At 40.2% G+C, this 23245-nt stretch overlaps 3 protein-coding genes across 3 annotated transcripts; 2 read left to right on the plus strand and 1 right to left on the minus strand.

Moving 5' to 3' along the window:
• Positions 1-7723: 7723 nt before the first annotated feature.
• On the minus strand, positions 7724-8827 carry LOC108652659 (uncharacterized). Its single transcript, XM_018102850.2, has 2 exons — positions 8670-8827; positions 7724-8427 (listed from the first exon to the last, which is right to left on the minus strand). The coding sequence occupies exons 1-2, from the start codon at positions 8737-8739 to the stop codon at positions 7793-7795; spliced, it is 705 nt and encodes a 234-aa protein (XP_017958339.1). The 5' UTR covers positions 8740-8827; the 3' UTR covers positions 7724-7792.
• Positions 8828-16630: 7803 nt separating this feature from the next.
• On the plus strand, positions 16631-17360 carry LOC108658344 (uncharacterized). Its single transcript, XM_089262027.1, has 3 exons — positions 16631-16654; positions 16745-16903; positions 16965-17360. Exons 1-3 carry the CDS (start codon positions 16631-16633, stop codon positions 17358-17360), a joined length of 579 nt encoding a protein of 192 aa, XP_089118153.1.
• Positions 17361-22368: 5008 nt separating this feature from the next.
• LOC108658156 (uncharacterized) lies at positions 22369-23099 on the plus strand. Its single transcript, XM_030390638.2, has 3 exons — positions 22369-22419; positions 22487-22645; positions 22707-23099. The coding sequence occupies exons 1-3, from the start codon at positions 22369-22371 to the stop codon at positions 23097-23099; spliced, it is 603 nt and encodes a 200-aa protein (XP_030246498.2).
• Positions 23100-23245: the final 146 nt, after the last annotated feature.

Here is a 23245-nt window from a genome sequence, read left to right on the forward strand (position 1 = left end):
TTTAATTTTAATGAATTTGTATTTTGCAGAGAGAGAGAGAGAGAGAGTTTTCAATCAATTTACGAAAAACTTTTTAATTACATTTGACCAAAAAAAAAAAGCAAAAAGAAAAACAAACAGATAAACCAAATGCACAGCTGATAGAGTGGACCACACACACAGAGACTCATATGTATGTGCTTGAATCAATTAAATTAATTAGCGCCATGAAATATTTGAACGATGCTACGATAAGGCTGCAACTTTATTTAGCTCGTTCTCCATATACTTTTTTCTCTTCTCATTTTTTTTTTTTTTTACAATATTTAATTAATTTGCCCAAACAATTTCAATTCTCAATTAGCTGGCGATAATTGGATCTGTGTGTGTGTGTGTGTGTGTGTGTGTGTGATTCTGCTGTGTCTTATGCAATTGTATTGAAATACCCTATATATATTTAAAATGAGGTCTTCCGCCTGAGACTAGATGAAGACTTTGTAAAGGAAATTCAAGCAAACTTATATTAATTATTGTGTTTAGGTAAAAATGGAAAAATAGCAAGTATGGCTAGAGCAAACATCTCTCAGTAGAGAATATTTGATATAGATCCGACAATAATTCACTTATCATAGAACACATGAAGCTATAAATTAAGTTGAATATGAAGTTAAATCATAATTTATGCCTTCCTCATTTGCCTCAGCTTGCCACATCCCAGAATATGTGTCAGTCTCTCAAACTCTCTCTCTCTCTCTCTCTCTGTCTCTGTCTGTCTCTTTCTCTTTCTCTCGCTGTCTCAGCCATACACTGATTCATTTCCAACTTTGTGCTAAGCTGGCCAAGGCCAACAGCTAAATCGCAATCAAGGCCGCAGGGAAAATGTAACAAGTTTTGACTGGCGAACGAGAAGCGAACTCCTGCTGACTAGTGTACACTTATTATGGCCGCAATTAGCGCCCAATTCTCGTCGTCGTCGCTGGGGCACGTGTCAATCGTATGCCAAAGCGTTTTGCCCAAAGCCGCTTAAATACAGCCGCACTCTGCAGCACGAACAGTTCCAGCTCCTGCTACTGCTGCTGCTCCTACTCCTGCTCTCATTGCCGATATTACATTCAGCAAGTAAAGCAGAGCGGAGGCAAGTAAACTTTTTAATTGAAACAATTTGTAAAAAAGCAACCAAAAGACACCGACAACAACAACAACAACAACGGGAGTGGGAACAACAATAAGCGAAGCAGACAGCGTAACAAAGTTTGAGCTGCTTTTAATCATGGCCAGCGGCTAGAAAACTGCCTAAGAATAAGCTACGTCTGATCTACACTGAACGAAAACACGGCATTAGCCCGCGAGCTGTTGTATAGCAACAAGAGGTGAGCAGAGAGAGAGAGAGAGAGAGAAAGATAGAGAGAGATGCCTAAGAGATATATATATACATACGTACATATATGTATGTGTATATAAGAGTGACTGTGTATATAAACAAGTCTAGGCTGGAAATTTATTTGGTTGAAATTTTAAATTTCTTTTAAATTGTTTTCTTTTTTATCTAAGTAAGAAATGACAAACAATATAATAGAATGTTTGTCATGAAGGAAATATGTCAAGCTAAGCTAGAAATATAAAATTAAATATAATTCATTTGTATGTAATTTTAAAATTTATTAATGTAGAAATTATATATAAATTTTTGTATTAACTTTTATTATATTTATATTTAACATTTTGGTATAATTATTATTATTATTATTATTTCGATTTTTTGTATAATTAACCTGAAGCATTTTAAGTAATTTGCCTCTAACTTTACTCTACATATAAAATTATTTTCAGTTCTAAAAAATATTTTTTTTTTCTTGTTTTGATAAGAATTATAATTTTCTTATATTTTTATAAATTCACTTAAATCAATGGCAATTCCAATCATATATCATGCCGAATTCATGTAGTTAATCCAACTCATCCGCATTGAATCTTAACTGGGACAAGGGTCTAATGAGTTTCTTCAATAAATCTCGTTAAACAATAAATCTTTCGGGGCTATCGTTCATAAATCCTAAGGAACTGTTCAATTTTTACTACAAATAAAATGGTTTAAAATGTCTATAGCAACTCTAGCTGTCATAAGCCTATTTAAGGAACCTCTGCATAGTTTCTCGCAGTGCATTTCGTTCCCGTCTTTAGTCTGTTTGTTTTTTTGGTCGGTTTGCGTGATTCCTTTATTGAATTACTCGGCTGCTTTAACACGATATCGATGGCGTGTACCGTTAACGTATTGATACAGCACGCAGACAGACAGACATTTTAATTTATATACATACAGACATATATATGTAGGTATACATATATCAAATCTATATAAAATATAGAGAGACAAGGAAGTCGCATAAATTTGCGGTATTTGGCAAATCATTATTCGAATCAGCGTCGCACGCGCCGCGTCGCACAATTGGATTTGGCTCCGGCTTGGCTTGGCATCGGGTGCAAAACAAATCAAAAATCTATTAAGTGCCCCCTTAACACCCCTCAACACTTCCCATTGCTTCACACTTTACGGCGCACCCCTCCTCAAACACTCCGGCGGATTCCTTGCGGTCACGTGTCACACGAATTGCACTGATATCGCGCTGCCTTGTTGACACTGTCCACAGCATTGAGCCGTAGTAAGAGGGTGAGCAAGAGAGAGAGAGAGAGAGAGAGAGAGAGAGAGAGAGAAAGGGAAGGTGAGGGTTGCCCCGTCTAAGGGTTGCTTTGGGGTTTGCCCCCGCGATGGCTTCATTAGAGTGCAGCGAAGCCGCCCACGCCGCAAATCGTCAGTCGAAAGCGAAAGTGATGACCCTTATGCCTATGTAGGGCTTTAGAGGGTTGCTTGAGCACTCCCTGAATACCCTGTAGAGCGCCAGGGTTAAGTATATTGCTGTGTTTTGCCAATGAGTGAGAGTGAAAGTCTTCTGATATAGATTTTTTTAGCTGAATATTATTAATTGACTACTGAGCTTTCTCATTAATCTTCACTTACCTCTTTAATTTGAAGGCATAGAAAAGGCTCTTAAGTACGAAAGCTCAAATGATATATGGCTAGACTGCGACACCTTATATATCGTCTAAATTGTTAGTAATATGGCGATCGATATTGATATTCTAATCGATATATATTGATATATAGTAGAACTCATTCAGTTGAATTGATTCTTAATGTTTCTGTTGGTATACTCTATTATATCTCCAATTAAGAGCTATAAGAGATGTGTTTCAGATGCAGGAATGAAATCTCAGATTGAATATACCAAGTGATTTCTGATAATTACCGATAAATATCGATTATTACGAAAACGATAAAGAAATCTCATCTCAAAGAATGCAAATACACCATTTGAATGATATCTTGAACCAAACTGAAATGAGAATCAATACTAAAACGCTCCTCGATTTCTCATATCTCCACAGATCTCTCTAACTGCTTGGAGACCTGCAGTTGGCAATTGAAATATGAGAGCACACAACAGCTGCGTAAGTGCTCAAAGTAATTTTTATTGGATGTTGGCCATTTACAGGATAACTCCCAGTTGGGCACATTCTATTTACTCGTTATTCTTATTTATTTATTTATATTTCTTTTTGTTTTTGACATTCGCAAGTGGCATTAATTGAAATGCCAAACAGGGGCTGTTAGTCCCCCCACAATAACAACGACAACAACAACAGCAGCTCGTTGAGGGGGCAACGATGCATGAGATATGTGAGAATGAGAAAGTAAGGGGGGAAAACAGAAAATCATTTTGGACTTGGCGACTTGGCAGATGATTCGCGTAGCACCAACCTGCCAGTGCCTCCAGCCAGTGTCCGCCTGCCCCCCTGCCCGCCCACCTGCCCACCTCGCTCGCACCTGGCACAGCGGCGCGACCCTTGCAGCAAAAGCCACAAAACAAAGGGAAAAGCAAAGCAAAAGAAATGAGCGGCAAATGCAATAAAAACCAAAACCCGCATAATTTAACACAAGTGCTACAGAGTGTGTATGTGCGTGTGTGTGTGTACGTGTGTGTGTGTGTGCACACGCGTCTCTCAATTATTTGTTTGTCCTGGGATTTGCAGCACACGGAGGAGTTCAGCTGCTGCCTCAGTGCCGTTGCAAGTGCGTGTGGCATGGCGTGGCGTGGGCGGGGGCGGCGGCACACGCCTCTTTTTATTGTGCCAAGTGGCAACAGGCAACAGCAACAACAACAACTGGCATTAACATTTAAAACAATTTTCAATGCTGTAAAAATAACTGTAAAAATTTTCAGTACCACAAACAAAACGACAAAAGGCGCAAACAACAACAGCGCCCCTCTGTGTGTGTGTGTGTGTGTGTAGCTGTGTGTGTGTGTGTGTGTGTGACACTTCAACACGCCTGCATACTTAATACAAACAGAAACATTTGCTCAACAGCCACGCCTCCTGCTGCCCTTTTGGCCTTTTGCCCCGCCTCGCCCCGCCCCGCCTCGCCTCGCCTCCACTCGCTTTCAACTAAAGCCACAGAAAACAGTTTTTCTTATCGCTCAAATGTCATCGGCTGTCGACAATTTTTGGGCTTTGCCACTTTGCCACTTGCCACAAATTTCGGCGACCTCTGCCGCCCACAACCCGCCTCGCCCCTTCCTCTTTGGCCCACTCGCATAGACGCTCATTTGTGTAATCCGGGCCATGCCCAGAGGGCGGCACTTGCGGCATTTAGTTTGTAATTTAGCGCATTTAGTGCCACATTTGCAGGGAGTAGAGAGAGAGAGAGAGAGAGAGAGAGAGAGGGAGAGAGAGTGAAGAGAATGTGTGCTGTCACCAGAATTCAAAGTGTTGCTCCTTCGACTCCAAATGTCGGTATTGCAGCTCTGGCTGTGATTCTACAAATGTTCTTTTGCTCTGCTTCGAGCACATGAATATGCTATGCGAAATGCTTAGCAGCTAATTTGTATGCATGTGAGGGTGTGCATAAGAGAGAGCGAGAGAGAGAGAGAGAGAGAGAGAGAGAGAGAGTGTGTGTGTGTGTGTGTGTGTGTGTGGTTCTGTTTAAGTATGTGTGTGTGCTGTTAGTGCTCAAAGTTTTGCTTAGCTTTAATTGCTTTTTGATTTGATTCCCAGTCTTAAAGCATTTGGCGTTTGTTTAGCTATTTTTCGTTCTATTCGGATTAGCATGAGCCATTTAAGTCGCTAAGCATAAGCACAGATAGTACTTTCTCCATTCAACTTGTAATCCTGTCATTTATACTTATTTTGAGAGCTTGAATCATAGAAATATTCATCTACTCTCAGTTTATTCTATTTTTATTATCGCCATTCACTTACTTAATCGAAATCTCTTTCTATACGTCAATCTCTAGCTATTTATCTATGCTGTTTATTATTTAATGGTTCTCTATATGATGGTCTATTCATTCACTCTATAGGGAGCATGAGTCAATGCTCTGCTTCAAGTTTATGCTTCATTCAGAGTGAAATCAGTCTGTCTCTTACTATCTTGTGTATCTATTTCTTTCTATACATATCTGTACCTTTCTCTCTCTCTCTCTGTACATCTCTCTGACTCTCACTCTCGCTATCTATTCCTCTGTCTCTCTTTCTCTCTATACATATCTCTACCTCTCTCTCTTTCTCTGTGCATCTCTATGACTCGCACTTTCCCTATTTGTTCCTCTTTCTCTCTATACCTCTCGCACTCTCCCTATCTGTTCCTCTGTATCTCTTTCTCTCCATTCATATCTCTACCTCTCTCTACCTCTCTCTCTCTCTCTGTACATCTCTCTGACTTGCACTCTCCCTATCTGTTCCTCTGTCTCTCTTTCTCTCTATACATAAATCAACCTCTCTCTCTCTCTCTGTACATCTCTCAGACTCTCCCTATCCCTATCTGTCTCTATCTCTCTTTATCTCCCGTCAACAAGTTTTTATCATAACATATTCTTTCACGCTCTCCCACTGCCGCTCTCTCTCGTTCTCTCTCTCTTTCATTCTCCCTCTCTCTCTCTCTCTCTCTCTCTCTCTCCTTCTCTCTCTCTCTCTCCCCATCCTTCTCTTTAACTCCATCTCAATTTGTGCAGGCCAACAATTAAATCATTCCATGCCCATGCCTAAAGCCAATTCGCTTTTAACGCATTAGCATAAATATTTGATATCAGCTAATGCAATGGCCATTTGGGCAAGGCCTAGCCAGCGATAAACTGGAAACCACCACTGAAAGCACCTGCAAGTGTGCGGATTCCGGATGCCGGACTGCGGATAGGAAACGAAAACTCCAACTGAAATATGCTTAATAGTTATTATAATGCCGGTATAAGTCTGGGGCAAGTCTTGAAGGTCTTGCGGCCACATAAATTTCTCATCAAAATCAATAGGAAATCTGGGCAGGGGCAGTGGTGGAGGGTAGCGAATGGCATGCCGCAGGATGCGGCTGGGATGTGCGTCGATGTGTGTGTGTGTGCGTGTGTGTGTGTGTGTGTGTGTGTGTGCATACGTGTGTGGCTGTCCAGGAACTGCGTTGACATTGGCCAGTGTTAAAGTTAATAAATTGTGGCCAGGATTTATGGGCGCGGCCATTGAACTGTGCCGGCAATGACATTTCAATGTTTACATAAGCCGTGTGTTTATTTCCCCTACCCTCTCGGTCTGCCCCTGCTTCCCCCTACCTCTATCACTCTCTCTGTGTGTGTCTCGTAGTCTCTCTATGAAGTAGGCAAGGCAAGGGGTATCTGCGTGGCTGTTTGCATTAATTTCTATTTATGCGTGTCTGTGTGCGTGTGTCAGTGTGTGTGTGTGTGTCTTTAGGCATGACATTGCAAATGGTGACATATGCATTGGCTAAAACCTTTTACATTTGCCACCCAACACACACACACACACACACTGCCCCTTTACCCACCCCGTTTTGGGCTCGTTTTGATGAAATCAGCCAAGCGAGAAATTCAATCAAGCTGCGACTAAGCATACTGCGCGAAAAGACAACGTTCAAAGTTCGAGTTTGTCTTGGCAAAGTTTCATTGCGACTTGATTTGCTGATTTTGTGGCGAATATTTTTGTTGCTCTTCTTCTAGCTATGCCGAAATGCCAATATCTAATAACTTTTCCATATCAACTTTACTCTAATAACTTTTCTCTAAGTGCAGCGATTCGCTTGGGGGAATTTAGACGAATTTTTCTTAGGTATTCTATTTATTTATATTTAGTTTAATTCATAGACGAAATCTGAAACTAGTTTATGAGTATTTTCTCTCAGTGTAACGGTGAGCTATAATTATTTATTATTATGTATTACAATATATTTTTAAGTTTCAGCTACTGAAGATTTTATTCTGAATTCTTTGACTGACAACTTTTGCCCTATTTTCTCTCAGTTTACTTTTCAACTTTAATAGAATTTTGGCACTTACTGCCCTGGCTCTGTTTTATTTCGTTATTTATTTATTTTATCACTCACAAACTTAGCTCCCTGTGAGCATTATTAAATATTTTCTCTCAGTGCAACTCTTATATATGTATGTGTATATCATTATGCATCAGCTCAAATATCTGACAGTCTTAGCTTTATATTAGTATACATCAATTTCCCATTTCAACTTGACTCCATTCTATTTTCGCTCAGTGTACCCACCGACTTCATAATAGCTTTTAGATCCAACTACCCCCACTTCTCACGTTCCTTTATTATTCCTGCCCAAGAACCCGCACCCACACACACACACACCTTCAACTGCCACGTCATGACCCCTGCCACGCCCACTTGTGGTATTAATTAAACTTTAATGGACTTACGCACTAAATTACTTAATAAACACATATAGATTAGAATTTATGCATTCGGATTAGCCGTAGACGCCGCCACTGGCGTTGACTCTGATTCTGTCTCCACGGCTGGCTTGCTCTCGTCCGGTTGCTTCGGTGTCAGCTCAGTGCTTCGTCGATGCCGGAATATGGATCGTCCCTTATTGACCACAATGCATGTGATACCGGGAGTGCCGCCAATGGGGTCCGGATAGTCTGAATAGTAATCGTCGGTGGCCTGGCGACCCAGTCCCGAATAGTAGTCGTCATCCTCATAGTCGTACAAATCGCGATCGTCATTAAAGTCCTCGTACTGATCGTTGGCACGTCCCTGCAGCAGATCCCCACCCAAGCTGCGACTCTGGAAGCAGACCTCCTGAGTCGATCCGCCAGCACCGCCGCTGCTGCCGCCGTCGGCTGAGGTCGAGTTCAGCGAGTTGATTAGGTTGGATACATAGGCCGCTGTCTCATTCGAGGTGAGCAGATCGAAGATCAGGGCGCCGCCCAGGCCGTTAGCCACGCCCAGCGCAAAACCGCCCAGGCCTGCAATGGCCGAGGGCGTGGCACGGCCAATGGGCGTCAGCTGACCCTCATCGACGCCGGCCTCAACGAGAGCGGAGCGCAGCTCCTGCGGCGTCAAAGGACGAAGGGTGAGGCGACCAGCTGAGGGGAGAGAGAGAAAAGAGAATTATTAGAGGTTTGATGAAGCTGTAACCCGCTTTAAAGATAAATATAGACAAGTATATCCAGTATATCCAGTATAGGAAACCCAGCATATATTAAATGCTAGCTAAATAATCGTCTGCTTAAAGGTCAAGTGAAAAGTCAATCAACTCCAACGTAAAATGAGCCTTTAAAATCCGTGCGGGGGGGCGAGCTGGAAGGAATATATAGAGTCCACTCACCTGCGACTGTTGTCAGCAGACAGCTGAGGCCAATCAGGGCAACGGCCCACAGAGCATTTGGGGTTTTCATGGCTAGCGACTAATGCCTTCTCGACCACAAACCGCGCGCGTCTTAACTGAAACCAATCGCCGGCTGGCGCTCAACTTTTATGTCGAAGAACTCAAAAGAAAGTTGACATCAGCCAGCGCGAGCGCGTTTTGCATATGCAAAGCCCGAATAACAAAGTCTAATGCGCGCTTGACCCTTGACTGAGAGGCGACTGGAAATAGGCCAACGGCCTAGGGCCAATCTGCAACCGGTTTTAGCCAATCAATAGATTTCTTTCGGCTGCGTGCTTAACATTAACTAAATAATACAAATTTATCAAAAGACAAAGGCGTAATCAGGTGGATCTCATTTGTATCCATATTGAGCTGTATTTACCGAAACTTCTATCAGAATATCGATTTGTATTTGTATCTGTATCTGTATCTGTATCTGTATCTGTATCTGTATCTGTATCTGTATCTGTATCTGTATCTGTATCTGTATCTGTATCTGTATCTGTATCTGTATCTGTATCTGTATCTGTATCTGTATCTGTATCTGTATCTGTATCTGTATCTGTATCTGTATCTGTATCTGTATCTGTATCTGTATCTGTATCTGTATCTGTATCTGTATCTGTATCTGTATCTGTATCTGTATCTGTATCTGTATCTGTATCTGTATCTGTATCTGTATCTGTATCTGTATCTGTATCTGTATCTGTATCTGTATCTGTATCTGTATCTGTATCTGTATCTGTATCTGTATCTGTATCTGTATCTGTATCTGTATCTGTATCTGTATCTGTATCTGTATCAATATCTGTATCTGTATCTGTATCTGTATCTGCATCTGTATCTGTATCTGTATCTGTATCTGTATTAGAATCGTAGTTTCACTTTCGAATCTAGCTACTGTTATAACATCTTTCAAAACTCTATAATAACACAGCAGCAATATAATTTGCTGACCTCTTGAATTGCCTTCTTCTTCTACTTCTTCTTCTTTTCAGCGGTTTTTTGCCACAAACTTGATTACAAAATATTGGCTGCTGAAGCCTGGGCTAATTCACATTTATCACTCGCTCTTATTGACAAGTTCGACCCGCGGCATTTTCAGCGGCAGCAGCCGGCCTTTATTAGATCTAACATACGATTTCTATATCAACGCCAATTATATTCACAGAACTCATTAGCGTGCATATTAATCATAATGAAGAAGTTATCTATCTTGTTTAAAATTAACAGAATTCCCCCTTTAAAAAGCATTGCTTTCAGCTTTCACGACTGACTTAACTTAAACCCAAGTTGGAAGCTCACATGCTCAAATATTATATTGAATCTTGAATTTATTTTAGACCAGTGACAGACTACTTTTTCTAAGTACTTCTCTGTACTTCTCTATTCTTAAACTTTGCTCGAGAGATTCAATCGATTCAATCAAATACTTTGAATTAGAGCTCTCATTATCTTGAAGACATTTACAGCTAATCTCTTTTAAGTCAAGTCCAATCCCATCTTGCTATGACTCTCCCTCTTGACATTCTTGGTCGACCTTCTCTCTGTTCACACTCGAGCAATCGTAGTCAGCAGAGGATTGCAACATCGTCGAGTGGATCAATGTTGCAATCAGCGTCTTCCACTTAGTACAAATACTAGCTCATATGCGAAATATTTGGCTATCATCGAGTGGCGCTCGGAGGGGTGAAATGGCAAGGAGACCGCAGTCTACTTTCGTTTATTTGTTTGGCAAACAAAAATATTTTAATATTCCTGATTGCAGAGCGAAAACCGAATCATGTCAAAAGGCAGCCAGGGTAGGGCGAATGTCTGCCGGCTTCTTGGCCCCCATTTCTCGTTAGTCATGCGAGCATATTTTTTGCTTGTTAGCGTTTTGTTGCGCTCATGGCTGATTCTTATTTTTGGCTACTTAAAAGCTAACATTTGGCTTTGTTGCAGCTGCAAGTACTTATTAAGCCATAAGCCGCTTTTCAGGGACAGCCCGACAGGCAGACAGACAGACAGACAGACAGAAGTAACTGCAGTTCGCAGTGCTTTTTTAACTGGGTCTAGAGCCAAGCAGCAGCATATTCTATATATGCCATTGTTGGCTACTGGCCCACAAGTGCCCCCCCCCCCCCCCCCCCCCCTCCCCCCTTGCTTTTTTACAAGTTTCCGAATAGCTGTTAACTGCTGCTGTAAAAACTTTTGCCCGCCAGGCGTTCGGCTTTTGTTACGCCAAACTGCTTTAAGCCAATGTTTTGCGTCGCTGCCAATTGTGCCCGGCGCATTTCAAACTTTCCAAAGGCAAACAAGCGTCCACCTCCCCCGTTGTCGTCATAAGAGTGGGCGTGGCAAGTGTTGGGCGTAAGCAAAGTGTCAGCGCGTGATGCGTCGCCTGTGTCGCCTTCGCTTGTAAAAAATAAGAGCTAATAAAAGCGTTGCACTTGCCGCAGTGAAAGCGACGCGGAAGATACTCTCTGAGAAGCGAGCACAAGCGCATCTCAGTGACTCTCAAACTTCTTGTGTGACTGTCAAACTGTTAAAGAAAAATGTGACGTGATGTGTGAAATGTGAATGATTTACGTGACTTTAGAATAGGCTCTCGATGGCTGTGAGTAGTAAAAGTGGATAGAAATCTAAGACTTTGAGTTTCATCAGTATATAAAATGTGCGATTGACTATTATATCTGGCCAATGATTGTCAAACTGTGAGTATCATTTTAGTGAATGCATCCGATGATTCTAGACTTGGTTTTTCTTCAAGTCTGATCTACTCGACTCTCTAATGCTATATCTTGTGACTGATTTTAAAACTGTGAGCAAGAGGGAAGCTCGAACTATATCTAGGCTGTGACTGTCAAACTGTGATAGCACAACACGCTAAAGATCTGTGATATAAAGAACCATGCGAGCATTTAATAGATCTGTGAGCTGAGCTAAATCGAACTGAACTAAATCGAGCCCTGATCCAACTTGTCATATGAGAACCATTAAACAAATTATTCACACTCATCCATACCGAGGCATCCAAACGAGCAGTTGCATCGCTGATCATTATCCATCAACCAATATACCCCTTTTGACACTTGGAGTGCATAGCGTGTCAGGCGATAAGTGCAACAGCTGCGGTGCAACAAGTGAAACGCATCGAATGCCAAGTTGTCTGCGCACTTCAAAAATGCCAATGCCACATAAATAGCAACAACAACAACAGCTGCAACATTAGCAACATGTTTGAAATTTTGTTGCCTCTCGCTTGCTGCACGCATACGACACGCACGCTAGCTGTGCCACGCCCCCCACTCAACCCAATTGTCGGTGATTTACGCACACTGACAGCAGAGTCGAGCGCACAACATCATTTGCAGCTCATTAATCAGGTCTGTGTGGTTGCTGCTGCTGCTGCTGCGGGCCCTACGACGCAGTCGACCTGAAATTGTGGCAGGCTTCTTTCTGGCTGCCACATCGTGCGGCATAATCGGCTTTTCTTCATATTTAACGAGAAAATAAACACAGATACATATAAATACGTGATATATGTATATAAAATTCATATATGTATTTATATATTTATACAGAAATTTAGCAAATATTTGCGCAATGTAACAAAAACTGATTGAGACGCCTCATGCACAGTCGTCGCTGATATGCAGCTGAAGACTGAGAGGGAATGAGAAGGGTAGAGCAGGAGAGGGAGAGCGCGTTTGGGCAAAGGGGTAGAGTAAATGAGGCATTTGCCTGATATAATACCCCCAGCCAGTACATACACATACAAACATACATACATACATACATATAATAATATATGTACTCGCTGTAACTACATCAATAAACATGCGGTATTATGGCCCATGCCTAAGCCTCCTGTCGGAGTCGGCGTCAATCAGAGCAGCAATAAAACTTGATTTATTTTGGGTAGAGTAAAAAAAAAGCTGATGCCAAAACCTATGATAGATTTGAGTATGTGGGGCATAATTGAATCTGTGATGCATACACTGCCAGGCATCAATTTTTCACCGATAGCATGAGAGGCAATGTGCATATGGAATCATTTTCCCATAACAAAAAAATGTTTATTCATTTTTGTAATATCTACACAGATTTACAGAAACTGTGGGCTTTGAAAGCGTTGGCTGAGGTCTGTTCTAGCATTAACGCGGGGGCGGCTGCACCCAGACGTCTAGCCTGGCCTTTCGATGTGAATCAAGCAGCTTGAGATATTATACATACATATATTAAATGCCTTACAAGTAGAATCGATAAGATAAAGATATTCTAGAAGGAATGAGAGAGAGAGGAAGTAGCGGTGAAAGCGAAAGCAGGTAGATGCTACTCTAATATGTATATATACATATCGTATCTACACTTCATACATAGAAGACATATGTATATCATACTATATAATAACATATAGATTAAGATAAAACCTTTATTGATTCCAAAGAAACTCCTTTCTGACTCCACAAAGAAATAATATCTCGAAACATCTCTCACGCAGAGAAGAAGAAACTATTGTAGAGCTGACTTCCATGATTTCTTACACAAGTCCGAACGAACCAGGTAAACCTCAAAGGTTTGCTTGAAATACCTAAAAGAGTTCCTTAAAGAGAGCATATTCAAATTCTTTCCCAAAAATGTCTGATATATATTGCTGATTCAGCACATGACTCAGCTAATAAGGTTAAGTAGATCGTTTACTTTAACTGTACTCTCAGCCTCTTTCGTTTATATAACTCTTTGGCTCGTTTGCTCAAGGAAAGCCAAAAGTGTTGATACTTTGGCCTGCTCAAGTGTTGCAGCAGCTTCAAGGTGCCGTTATTCTCGTTTTATAGCCACCTCTGCTCGGCCACCTTATCTGGCCATTGTCTTTTATATCTGATTCGCTGATTTAATAAACCATCTGGTTTTGCATTCCCAACCGCGTTCAAAAACAAAAAACACTTCTCAGAAACGGGGCGCAACAATATGCAACTGGAAGCAGAAGCAGAAGCAGCAGCGGGAGCAGCACAAGAAGAGGAAGAAAATACTGAATATTCATTTACCTTAAACATGACCTGTAAACACTGATGATAAATGGGGTATATTGCACTAGATGGAGAATTCGACTCTATATACTGAAAGAAGTGTGGAAGAAGAGGTGAGGCGTACGAAGGATATCCTGCTCCTTCTCTATTTTGAGATTGGAAATGATCATCTATATGTAGAGCTCGCATTTCCCAAGCTGGGAACTCTTTTTTGCCTACAGGATATCTGCTGATCCAAGTGCGCGCCGCTGGCTCAAGCAGCGTTGCTTGTTGCTGTTTTTATGTTGCATGCCTCAGCGACTTTTATGCAGCAGCAGGCCAAGAGAGCTTGCAACACGGAGTCGCGGCCGGAATACGTGGCGTCCAACAGCGGATGTGGGCATATTTCAGCAGGAGATAAAACAGACGGTAATGATGATGATGATAACACTTGCGAATGGGCGGGGCCGGCGGCAACAGCGAAGGCAGCGTCGACAAAAACCAGCAACAGTGGTAACAAGAGCAGCAGCAGCAGCAGGAGTAGGAGCAAGAGCAACACCAACAAATGCAACAACAGTAACAACAGCAACATAAGCAGGAGCAGCAGTAGTAGTAGCAACAAATTTAGCGGTAACGACTACAACAACAGCAACAGCTAGGTTACCAGCAACAACAACAACAGCAGCAGCAGCAATAACAGCAACAGCAACGTCACTAGCAACAGCAGCAGCAGCAATTATTAGCAAAAAAACAGCAACAAATGCAGTAGAGGCAGCAGCAGCAACATTACTTCAGCAGCAGCAACAACAAGCTTAACAACAACAATAGCAACAGCAACTAGAACCAACAGCAACATAAGCAGCAGCAACAACAGCAACAGCAACGCCACCAGCAACAACAGCAACATGAAACAGCAGCAGCAGCAACAACATTACCAGCACAAGCAACAGCAACAACTGCAGCAGCAGCAGCAGCAGCAGCAGTGGCAACGGTTGCAACATTACTTCAGCAGCAGCAGCAACAGCAACGTCGCCAGCAACAACAGAAACATGAAACAGCAGCAACAGCAACAACTGCAGCGGCAGCAGCAGCAGCAACGTCGCCAGCAACAACAGAAACATGAAACAGCAGCAACAGCAACAACTGCAGCAGCAGCAGCAGCAGCAACAACAGCAACGTCACCAGCAACAACAGCAACATGAAACAGAAGCAGCAACAACAGCAACGTGAAACAGCAGCAGCAGCAACAACATTATTAGCAAAAAAAACAGCAATAAATGCAGCAGTAGCAGTAGCAGCAGCAGCAGCAGCAACAGCAACATTACTTCAGCAGCAGCAACAACAACAGCAATAGCAACAGCAACATGAAACAGCAGTAGCAGAAAAAACAACAGCAACAGCAACGTCACCAGCAACAACAGCAACAGTAACGTCACCTGCAACAACAGCAACATGAAACAGCAGCAGCAGCAACAACAGCAACATGAAACAGCAGCAGCAGCAACAACAGCAACATGAAACAGCAGCAACAACAACATTACCAGCAAAAACAACACCAACAAATGCAGCAGCAGCAGTAGTGGCAGCAGCAGCAACATTACTTTAGCAGCAGCAACAACAACAGAAATAGCAACAGCAACATGAAACAGCAGCAGCAGAAGAAACAACAACAACAGCAACGTCACCAGCAACAACAGCAACAGTAACGTCACCTGCAACAACAGCAACATGAAACAGCAGCAGCAACAACAGCAACATGAAACAGCAGCAACAACAACATTATCAGCAAAAACAACACCAACAAATGCAGCAGCAGCAGTAGCAGCAGCAGCAGCAACAGCAACATTACTTCAGCAGCAGGAACAGCAATCGGCAGTAACTTCTGCTCGTTAACATTAAGCGCATTTATGCATGCAATTTTTGATATAACAAGAGCTGTACTGGACGCCTAGCAAGTGCTCAGATAAAGATATGGCTGATAAGTTTGCAATATGGCTTTGATGGCTATACTATATACTAAATATCTGTATGTGTATGTGTGTATATAGGCAATCAATGCAGCCATTTGCTCAGTTATTGCCAAATTGAATTACGAGTTATGGCCCATTGATTTGTGCGCCTTTGTGCACTGCTCGTAATCATAAGCTTTTAATTTATGATGCGCTTTATGGTGGAACTGCTCCGTTAGTGGCCCTTCCTCTCGCCAAAAGTGAAGCTGTTTCAGTTTAGCCACCATCTTGAACGAAACCGCCAGCCAGCGGCTTTTGAAACGCCGTCAGCTCCAATGACAGTTGCCATAATGCCATTGATTATGTTGTTTAATTTAAGCCGACTGCAACAGCAACAACTACGAGAATCGATTATACATTAAAGTAATTACGGAGAAGAGTTCGTTGTTTTAGTTCCGATCCATGCATCGGCTCAACTTAATATATTATATTATTAGTTCAACTACTAATGAGCGAGAGACTAATGCATAATTCATAATGCTCAATGAGAGACGGAAGTACTTCCTTAATAGCTGGGAAAGGCAATCGATTCATTCAGAAATTCACTTCAATATGTAAAACGAACGTTCATTGCTCACTGATCCCTGAACAAGTTCAGTAAGCTCATTCAAATGAGCAGCTCCCTCGGAACAATGCGCCATAAAAATATGCCTATACATATATTAGAGCAGAGCCAGTTTAAATATTATTTATAAATGTAAAGCGTAAATCAATAAAAGTTTGCCGTATCACATTACTCTCTATGAAATCCGTTGCAAGATCTCAATTCCACTAGCATTTCAAGATAGAATTTCCAAAACAAAATCAGTTCATAAACAAAATTCATTAAAAATCGATTTGTTTTACATTATGAACAGCTCTCAGCTCTATATATATTACTATTTACCATTTTGCCATCTTATTTCATAGCTGAGCAGTCATGGACCTGAAACTATTTGCGCTGGTCAGCTTATTTTTCATATATAAAGGGGTGAATTCAGAACTAATATTAAAAGTCCTAAGAAGTAACTAACTAACAACTGAACTTTTGCAGAGCTGCGATCCCAAGCAGATATATAAAATCAAAAAGATTGAATGCCTAACGAGTCCAAAGTTTGTTTCGAGTTCGTTGTGCGTTGTGAAAGCGATAAATTGGAATAAGGCAATCGGTCAAATGGATTGCGAGATTATTCAACCCGTACGCAATATGTCTGTGAGTAAAGGATAATCGAAACTACAGCGGAACATAGGACGTATTTCTTCAAATCTTGCAGGTTCGCTTGCGGGTCTACAAACAGGACTACAGCAATCAATATCAGCCCTTTCTAATCGATGTTGTATTGAACATGTGTAACGTGCTCTCGAAAAGAAACTTTTCGCCTTATGGCATGATAATTCGTAAGCTCGCTGAACGATTTACGAATTTCAATCACTCTTGCCCCTTCATAGGCCACATTATGGCCCGCGATTTGTACATCGATGAGAGCCTGTTGCCGGCATTCCCGCTGGGTTTCTATCAGTTTTCAATTTTCATAATGGAAAATCATATTAACGACTACGATTATATTGGGGAAATCAAGATTTTTGTCCATGCCATGGAAATGGTTCAACTGAATAGAAAGAAACCCAAGAACAACTATAATGAAAGTGTAAATCAGCCGCCAAAGTAAATCCAATGACAATTCTGTGAAATTTCAATTATAAGTTCCTGAGTTCTGAGGCTTTTTGAATAAAAGATTCGAGCTATATGCATAAATGACTTGTCTAATTGTGTTCTTATAGATTAAACAGCAAAGTCTATCGGTGTAAATTGCACTGAAAAGCTTTACCAATGAAAAAAAAAAAATGTGTAAAGCGAACCTAGAAAGGAAAAGCCTCGCCACTTGGGGTCAAAGTTTAATTGTGAGAACGAACATGCGTGGCCGGCGCTCGCAACATAAATCATTCTTTATTTCAAGCCGGTCAGACGCACACACATACACACACACACACAAATGCGTAAAGTTTAATAATGAATGGCGTTGGCCCCGGCGAGCATTAACACCTACCTTTGCAGGGTGTAGAGAGTGCGTGCCATCAAATGCTGCTAACAAATCAAGACTGTGGCCAAATGGAATTGTTTTTCTTTTTCTTGTTACTTCTCGTTACTTGTTTCTCTTTTCTTTTCTTTTCTTTTTTCATTTCATTTCATTTCGTTTGTTTATTTTTGGTCTCGTGTAGCTACACTGTAATTAATTATGGTGTTATTTAATTTAATTGCGTGTGGCATTTAGACGCAGTCAGTTGGCAAGTGCGTACAAATGGTTGGCCTATTAGCAGACGTTGCCTTTAAACCACACACACACACACACACACACACACACACACACGCACACACACACACACAGGCATGTGCACTTGCAGCACTCAAAGCTCAACCTCCTGGGGGTAGACAAATGTGTTTTCATGTTTTGGGAAAGCAAGTGAAACATTTGTCATTGTGTGCATTTAGGCCACATATGCTCGTTGATTATGTTGATCATGATAATGATATAAAAATTATGCTGCCAACCTGCTGTGAGCCATGGTGCGTATACGCATTATATGCTCATTTGTAGCGACTAAGTGCGAGCATTTTGACTCCCATCAAAAATACATGAGCTACATACAAATATTGTCGCTGTTGTTGTTGTTGTTGTTGCTCTTGTCATTTCGAGTGAAATCTATAATAACTCAAACCTGGCTGAATAGCACATGCATGAGGAAATATTTATAGAAAATGCTTCCTGGAATACCCTCAATAGAATTTGTAAGAGTTTCATGTGAGTATATTAGCGTAAGGAATAGAACTGGGGGACAGAAATCTCATAGAGTAGCTCAATCTTTATTCCTAGAAATATGAGATACGCCAGAGTCTAGTCTGAAAGTGTTGCAATCTCACAAGAAATTGTTGTAAATACCAAATTAATCTATGTAGAATGATATATTTCTATCATTGTTTCAATTTATTTCTATTTTATTCATAAATCGAAATTTTAATTTTCAATATATATTGATATAATATTATATAATATTATTATTAGTTTTTAAGCCAGGTTCTTTTAGTATAACCCAAGAACTAATGGAGCTAAGCATCCACTCGACAACAACAAGAGATAGATTGATCATAAATCTTCTTTTAAACTTAGCTTTAACTGCTACTAATTATGCACATAGAGCATTTGCTAGCCCGGCATACCCCACTTGACCTTTCCGCTGCCTGATTTACACATACAAATTGCAGAGAGAGATGGTTTCAATGGCTTTCCATAGACATGGGATAATGCTTGTTTATTTATTTTTGTATTTTTTATTTCTCCCACTCACATGGATCAGTTAACGCTTGCCAAAATGACAGCCAGTAAACAACAATAACAGCAACAACAAGTGAAAATAAACCAAATAGCAGCCAATCAACACTTGCTACAAATCAGAGAAACTACAACAACAACAACAATAACAACTTTTTGATGCGGGTCATGTGGAAAATTGGGGTTGCATTTTCCTCTATATACGTATGTGTTATTTTTTTTTTTCCTGCTCTCGTGCTGGCATTTTAAATTAGCGCTAATTGAATCAAGCCAAGAAGTGTTTTCGTTCTCGTTCAACGTCCAGCTGTCTAGCCCGTCCGTTTGTCCGCTTGTCCCTCTGTCAGCCTGTCAGTTAAGTCAGTTAAGTCAGCTGTCACATGTGCAAATTTGCCGAATAAGTTTTTTGACAGCCTCGAAATCCCCGTACATTGGCATTCGCATGTAAGTCAAGCTCGGGTTGCCGATTCGACGCGAAGGTTCTTTAATTTCTGGATTCTTTAATTCGATTAGTTTGGGATTGTCATCGGTGTTTTACTAATGAGCATTTGCAGGCCGAAAAGTGAACATTATTTACGCATTGATTAAGAATATTTTAATGAACTCTAGCAGGAGCTGCTCGACTACAATACACCCTGAATACCTTGAGCAGCTCTTTGAGAGAGTGTGTTCCGAATTCGAAGTGCATACGAGATAACCTCAAATGACTCAAGCCCGATTGAGCAAAGGAATTTCATGGACAGAGTTATCGATAATGCAAGCAGATTGGACTAGAGCTCTATTACTCTAGATCTTATAGATCAAAAGATGAGAGGCAGAAAGTAAGCCGCATGGACAGTAGAACAGATGGATTGTAAAACACATTCAGATCGAGTCGTATACTAGATCGTACACAGCTGCCTCTTATACCTCCCTCTTAAGAACTCACCTATTCACCCTGTTTGTCTCTGGCTTCTAGGGTCCAAGCATAATTGCTTTTTGATTAATTGAGTCGGCTTAATGATATTGCTTGACTGTCAGCCCAATTAATATAATATACAATTATTTACTTTACTCATTGGTGCTCAAATATCATTTAGCCTTCCATTGCCAATACGGCTAAAAGCCTGCAAGTGTCTTGGACAAATATGTTGAGCATTATATCTGATACAGTTGACGGCCTCGCTTCCAATTCAATTACATGCCCGAATTTCCATTGTTATCTTTAATTTGCTTTAATGCGTGTTTAAACTACTCTCGACAGCTCACACAAATTTAGGGATAATTTTATTTAATTTGCCTCATTTAAAATGCATTTAATGTGCATATGTCACATGCTAATTTATTTAAGTGTAAAGATATAACTGTTTAATATTTCAATTAGCACAAAAATATTTAGTTTACATAAAAAAAAAATTTAAATAAATAAATAAAGAGATGAAAAAATTGCAATTGCAGTTGGTGTTAAATGCGAGGCAAAAGTCGAGTTCTGAATGCGCTTGAAAATAGGAAAAATATTATAAATACGACCTGAGTAATATCTATAGATATAGAGAATATACAGAGAAAGATATCTGTCTAGATCTCTCACTATTTTTATTAAAGATTATTTAACAGACTCTTTTCCATGAGTCAAATGGAATGAATTCATATATGAATATTTAATATATATTAAACAACTAGCTAAAGAGCAAATTATCCATTGAACTCACTGCAGAGTACTCTCTTTTAATAATATGCTCTAATATATTTTTTATACGTATAAATATATCAAACATTATGATGTTCTAATGGCTCATCTGTTGAATTAACGAGCCATGAAATCAGTAGAGTAAAATTGAAAAAAAAAAAAAAAAAAATTAATAAATAGAAAGATTGTTGCCTGACTTCGTAATACCTGCATACACTTAGTAAAATGAAATATAATTATATATCACGAATATATATGCATGTATGTAAATATATTATATGACGATTCGACAAATCTCTGTAGAGACCATCCCGAATCTCTTCAAATTTCTTATTAGACGTCTTCGTCTGACTAACTAATCATATCCAAATTTCAATTTCTAGCACTGTTATAATTAAACTAAAGTAAAACCTATATACTCTTTTGCTCACTTTATGAACTAGTATAAATTTGTTGTGTGCAGTCAACTGTTGAGCAACAACAATCTATTAACTATAGCAAACGCTGTTGTTGCTGTTGTTGTAGGTACTTTAGTATCTGCTACAGTTGTTGCTGTTTTAGGTGTAGTGTCGTTGTCAGTCGTTAATTTTGCGCACGCCTAATGAATTTTACACTATATATATATATAATTTTTTTTTTTTTGCCATCGTTAGCCATATTAGCCAATGCCTTCTTTATTTTCTGTTGGACTCCGTCAGCTCATAAATATTTAATGCAAAATAATTAACAGAATCGCGTGAACAGCGGCAGCCGCTGGAAGGATGGATGGAATGATTGATTGCCTGCTGCCTGCCAGTGGACAATCATAAAATTTTCGTGAATCAAGTTTAATTAATTAAAGGCGACAAAATGGCGGCGCCTTGCGGCCCAGAGTCTGGACAAAGTCTGCAACGGGATAATAGTTCAGCCCCGCCGAGCCCATTGGCAACTGCCAAATGCCAACTTCCATTTGCCAGCTGCCATATCCGTGTCAATACTTCCTGCAGCTGTTGCTGCTGCTGCTGCTGCTCGGCCGTAAATTATGCAATACTTTTCCGCCAGAGGGAGTTGGGTGCACGTGTCGCCAGTTGGAAACCATCAACTTCTGTCGTCAGCGGCTTTTGAAACGCCGTCAGCTCCAATGACAGTTGCCATAATGCCATTGATTATGTTGTTAAATTTAAGCCGACAGCAACAGCAACAACTACGAGAATCGATTATACATTAAAGTAATTACGGAGAAGAGTTCGTTGTTCTAGTTCCGATCCATGCATCGGCTCAACTTAATATATTATATTATTAGTTCAACTACTAATGAGCGAGAGACTAATGCATTCATAATGCTCAGTTCATGATTGATAAGTTCGTTTAGAGTAGTGCTGAGAAACAGAGGTAGTTCCTTAATAGCCGGGGAAGGCATCGATTCATTCTGAAATTCAATTCAATATGTAAAACGAACGTTCATTGCTCACTGATCCCTGAACAAGTTCAGTAAGCTCATTCAAATGAGCAGCTCCATTGAGAGCCTCTGGAAATATTATATTATTATATATTATTATGTAAATATATAATTGTTATCCACTTACATTTTGAAATAGACTGAAATTAATTCATTAAAATCTGTTTGTTCTATATCGTGAATTGATGTCAGCTAAATATATATTCCACTTCGATTTTTCTATTTTATTTCATAGCTGAGCAGTCATGGACCTGAAACTATTCGCGCTGATCAGTGTATTTCTGATATATCAGGGGGTGAATTGAAAACTATTATTAAAGGTCCTAAAAAGTAAGTTCGAGTAACCCAACTAAACTTTTGCAGAGCTGCGGCCCAAAGCAGATATTTAAAATCAAAAAGATTGATTGCATAACGAGTCCAAAGTTTGTTTCGACTTCGTTGTGCGTTGTGAAAGCGATAAATTGGAATAAGGCAATCGGTCAAATGGATTGCGAGATTATTCAACCCATACGCAATATGTCTGTGAGTAAAGGATAATCTTGACTTGAACGGAACCTAGGAACTGTTTCTTCAAATCTTGCAGGTTCGCTTGCGGGTCTACAAACAGGACTACAGCAATCAATATCAGCCCTTTCTAGTCGATGTTGTATTTAATATGTGTAACGTTTTCTCGAAAAGGAACTTTTCGCCTTATGGCGTAATAATTCGAAAGATATGTGAACGGTATACGAATGTTAATCACTCTTGCCCCTTAGTAGGCCACCTTATGGCCCGCGATTTGTACATCGATGAGAGCCTGTTGCCGGCATCCCCGTTTGGTTTCTATCAGTTTTCAATTTTAATGATGGAAAATCATATTAACGACTACGATTATATTGGGGAAATCAAGATATTTGTCCATGCCATGGAAATGGTTCAATTGAATAGAAGGAAACCCAAGAAAAACATAACGACTACACCTTCGCCTCCAAAGTAAAATGAATTTTATTAACCCAATGAAATTTCAATTATAAATTCCTGTAAATGTTTTGTGTAATTTTTTTATCTTTTAGGTTTCACAGCAAAATTAATCGCTATTGGCTCTCTTTAAAAATCTCAATATTATTTGCTATATTATAGTAT

Source organism: Drosophila navojoa, chromosome 5 (assembly GCF_054131105.1).
Source record: "Drosophila navojoa isolate 15081-1374.11 chromosome 5, UAZ_NAV_1.0, whole genome shotgun sequence".
Taxonomy (NCBI): domain Eukaryota; kingdom Metazoa; phylum Arthropoda; class Insecta; order Diptera; family Drosophilidae; genus Drosophila; species Drosophila navojoa.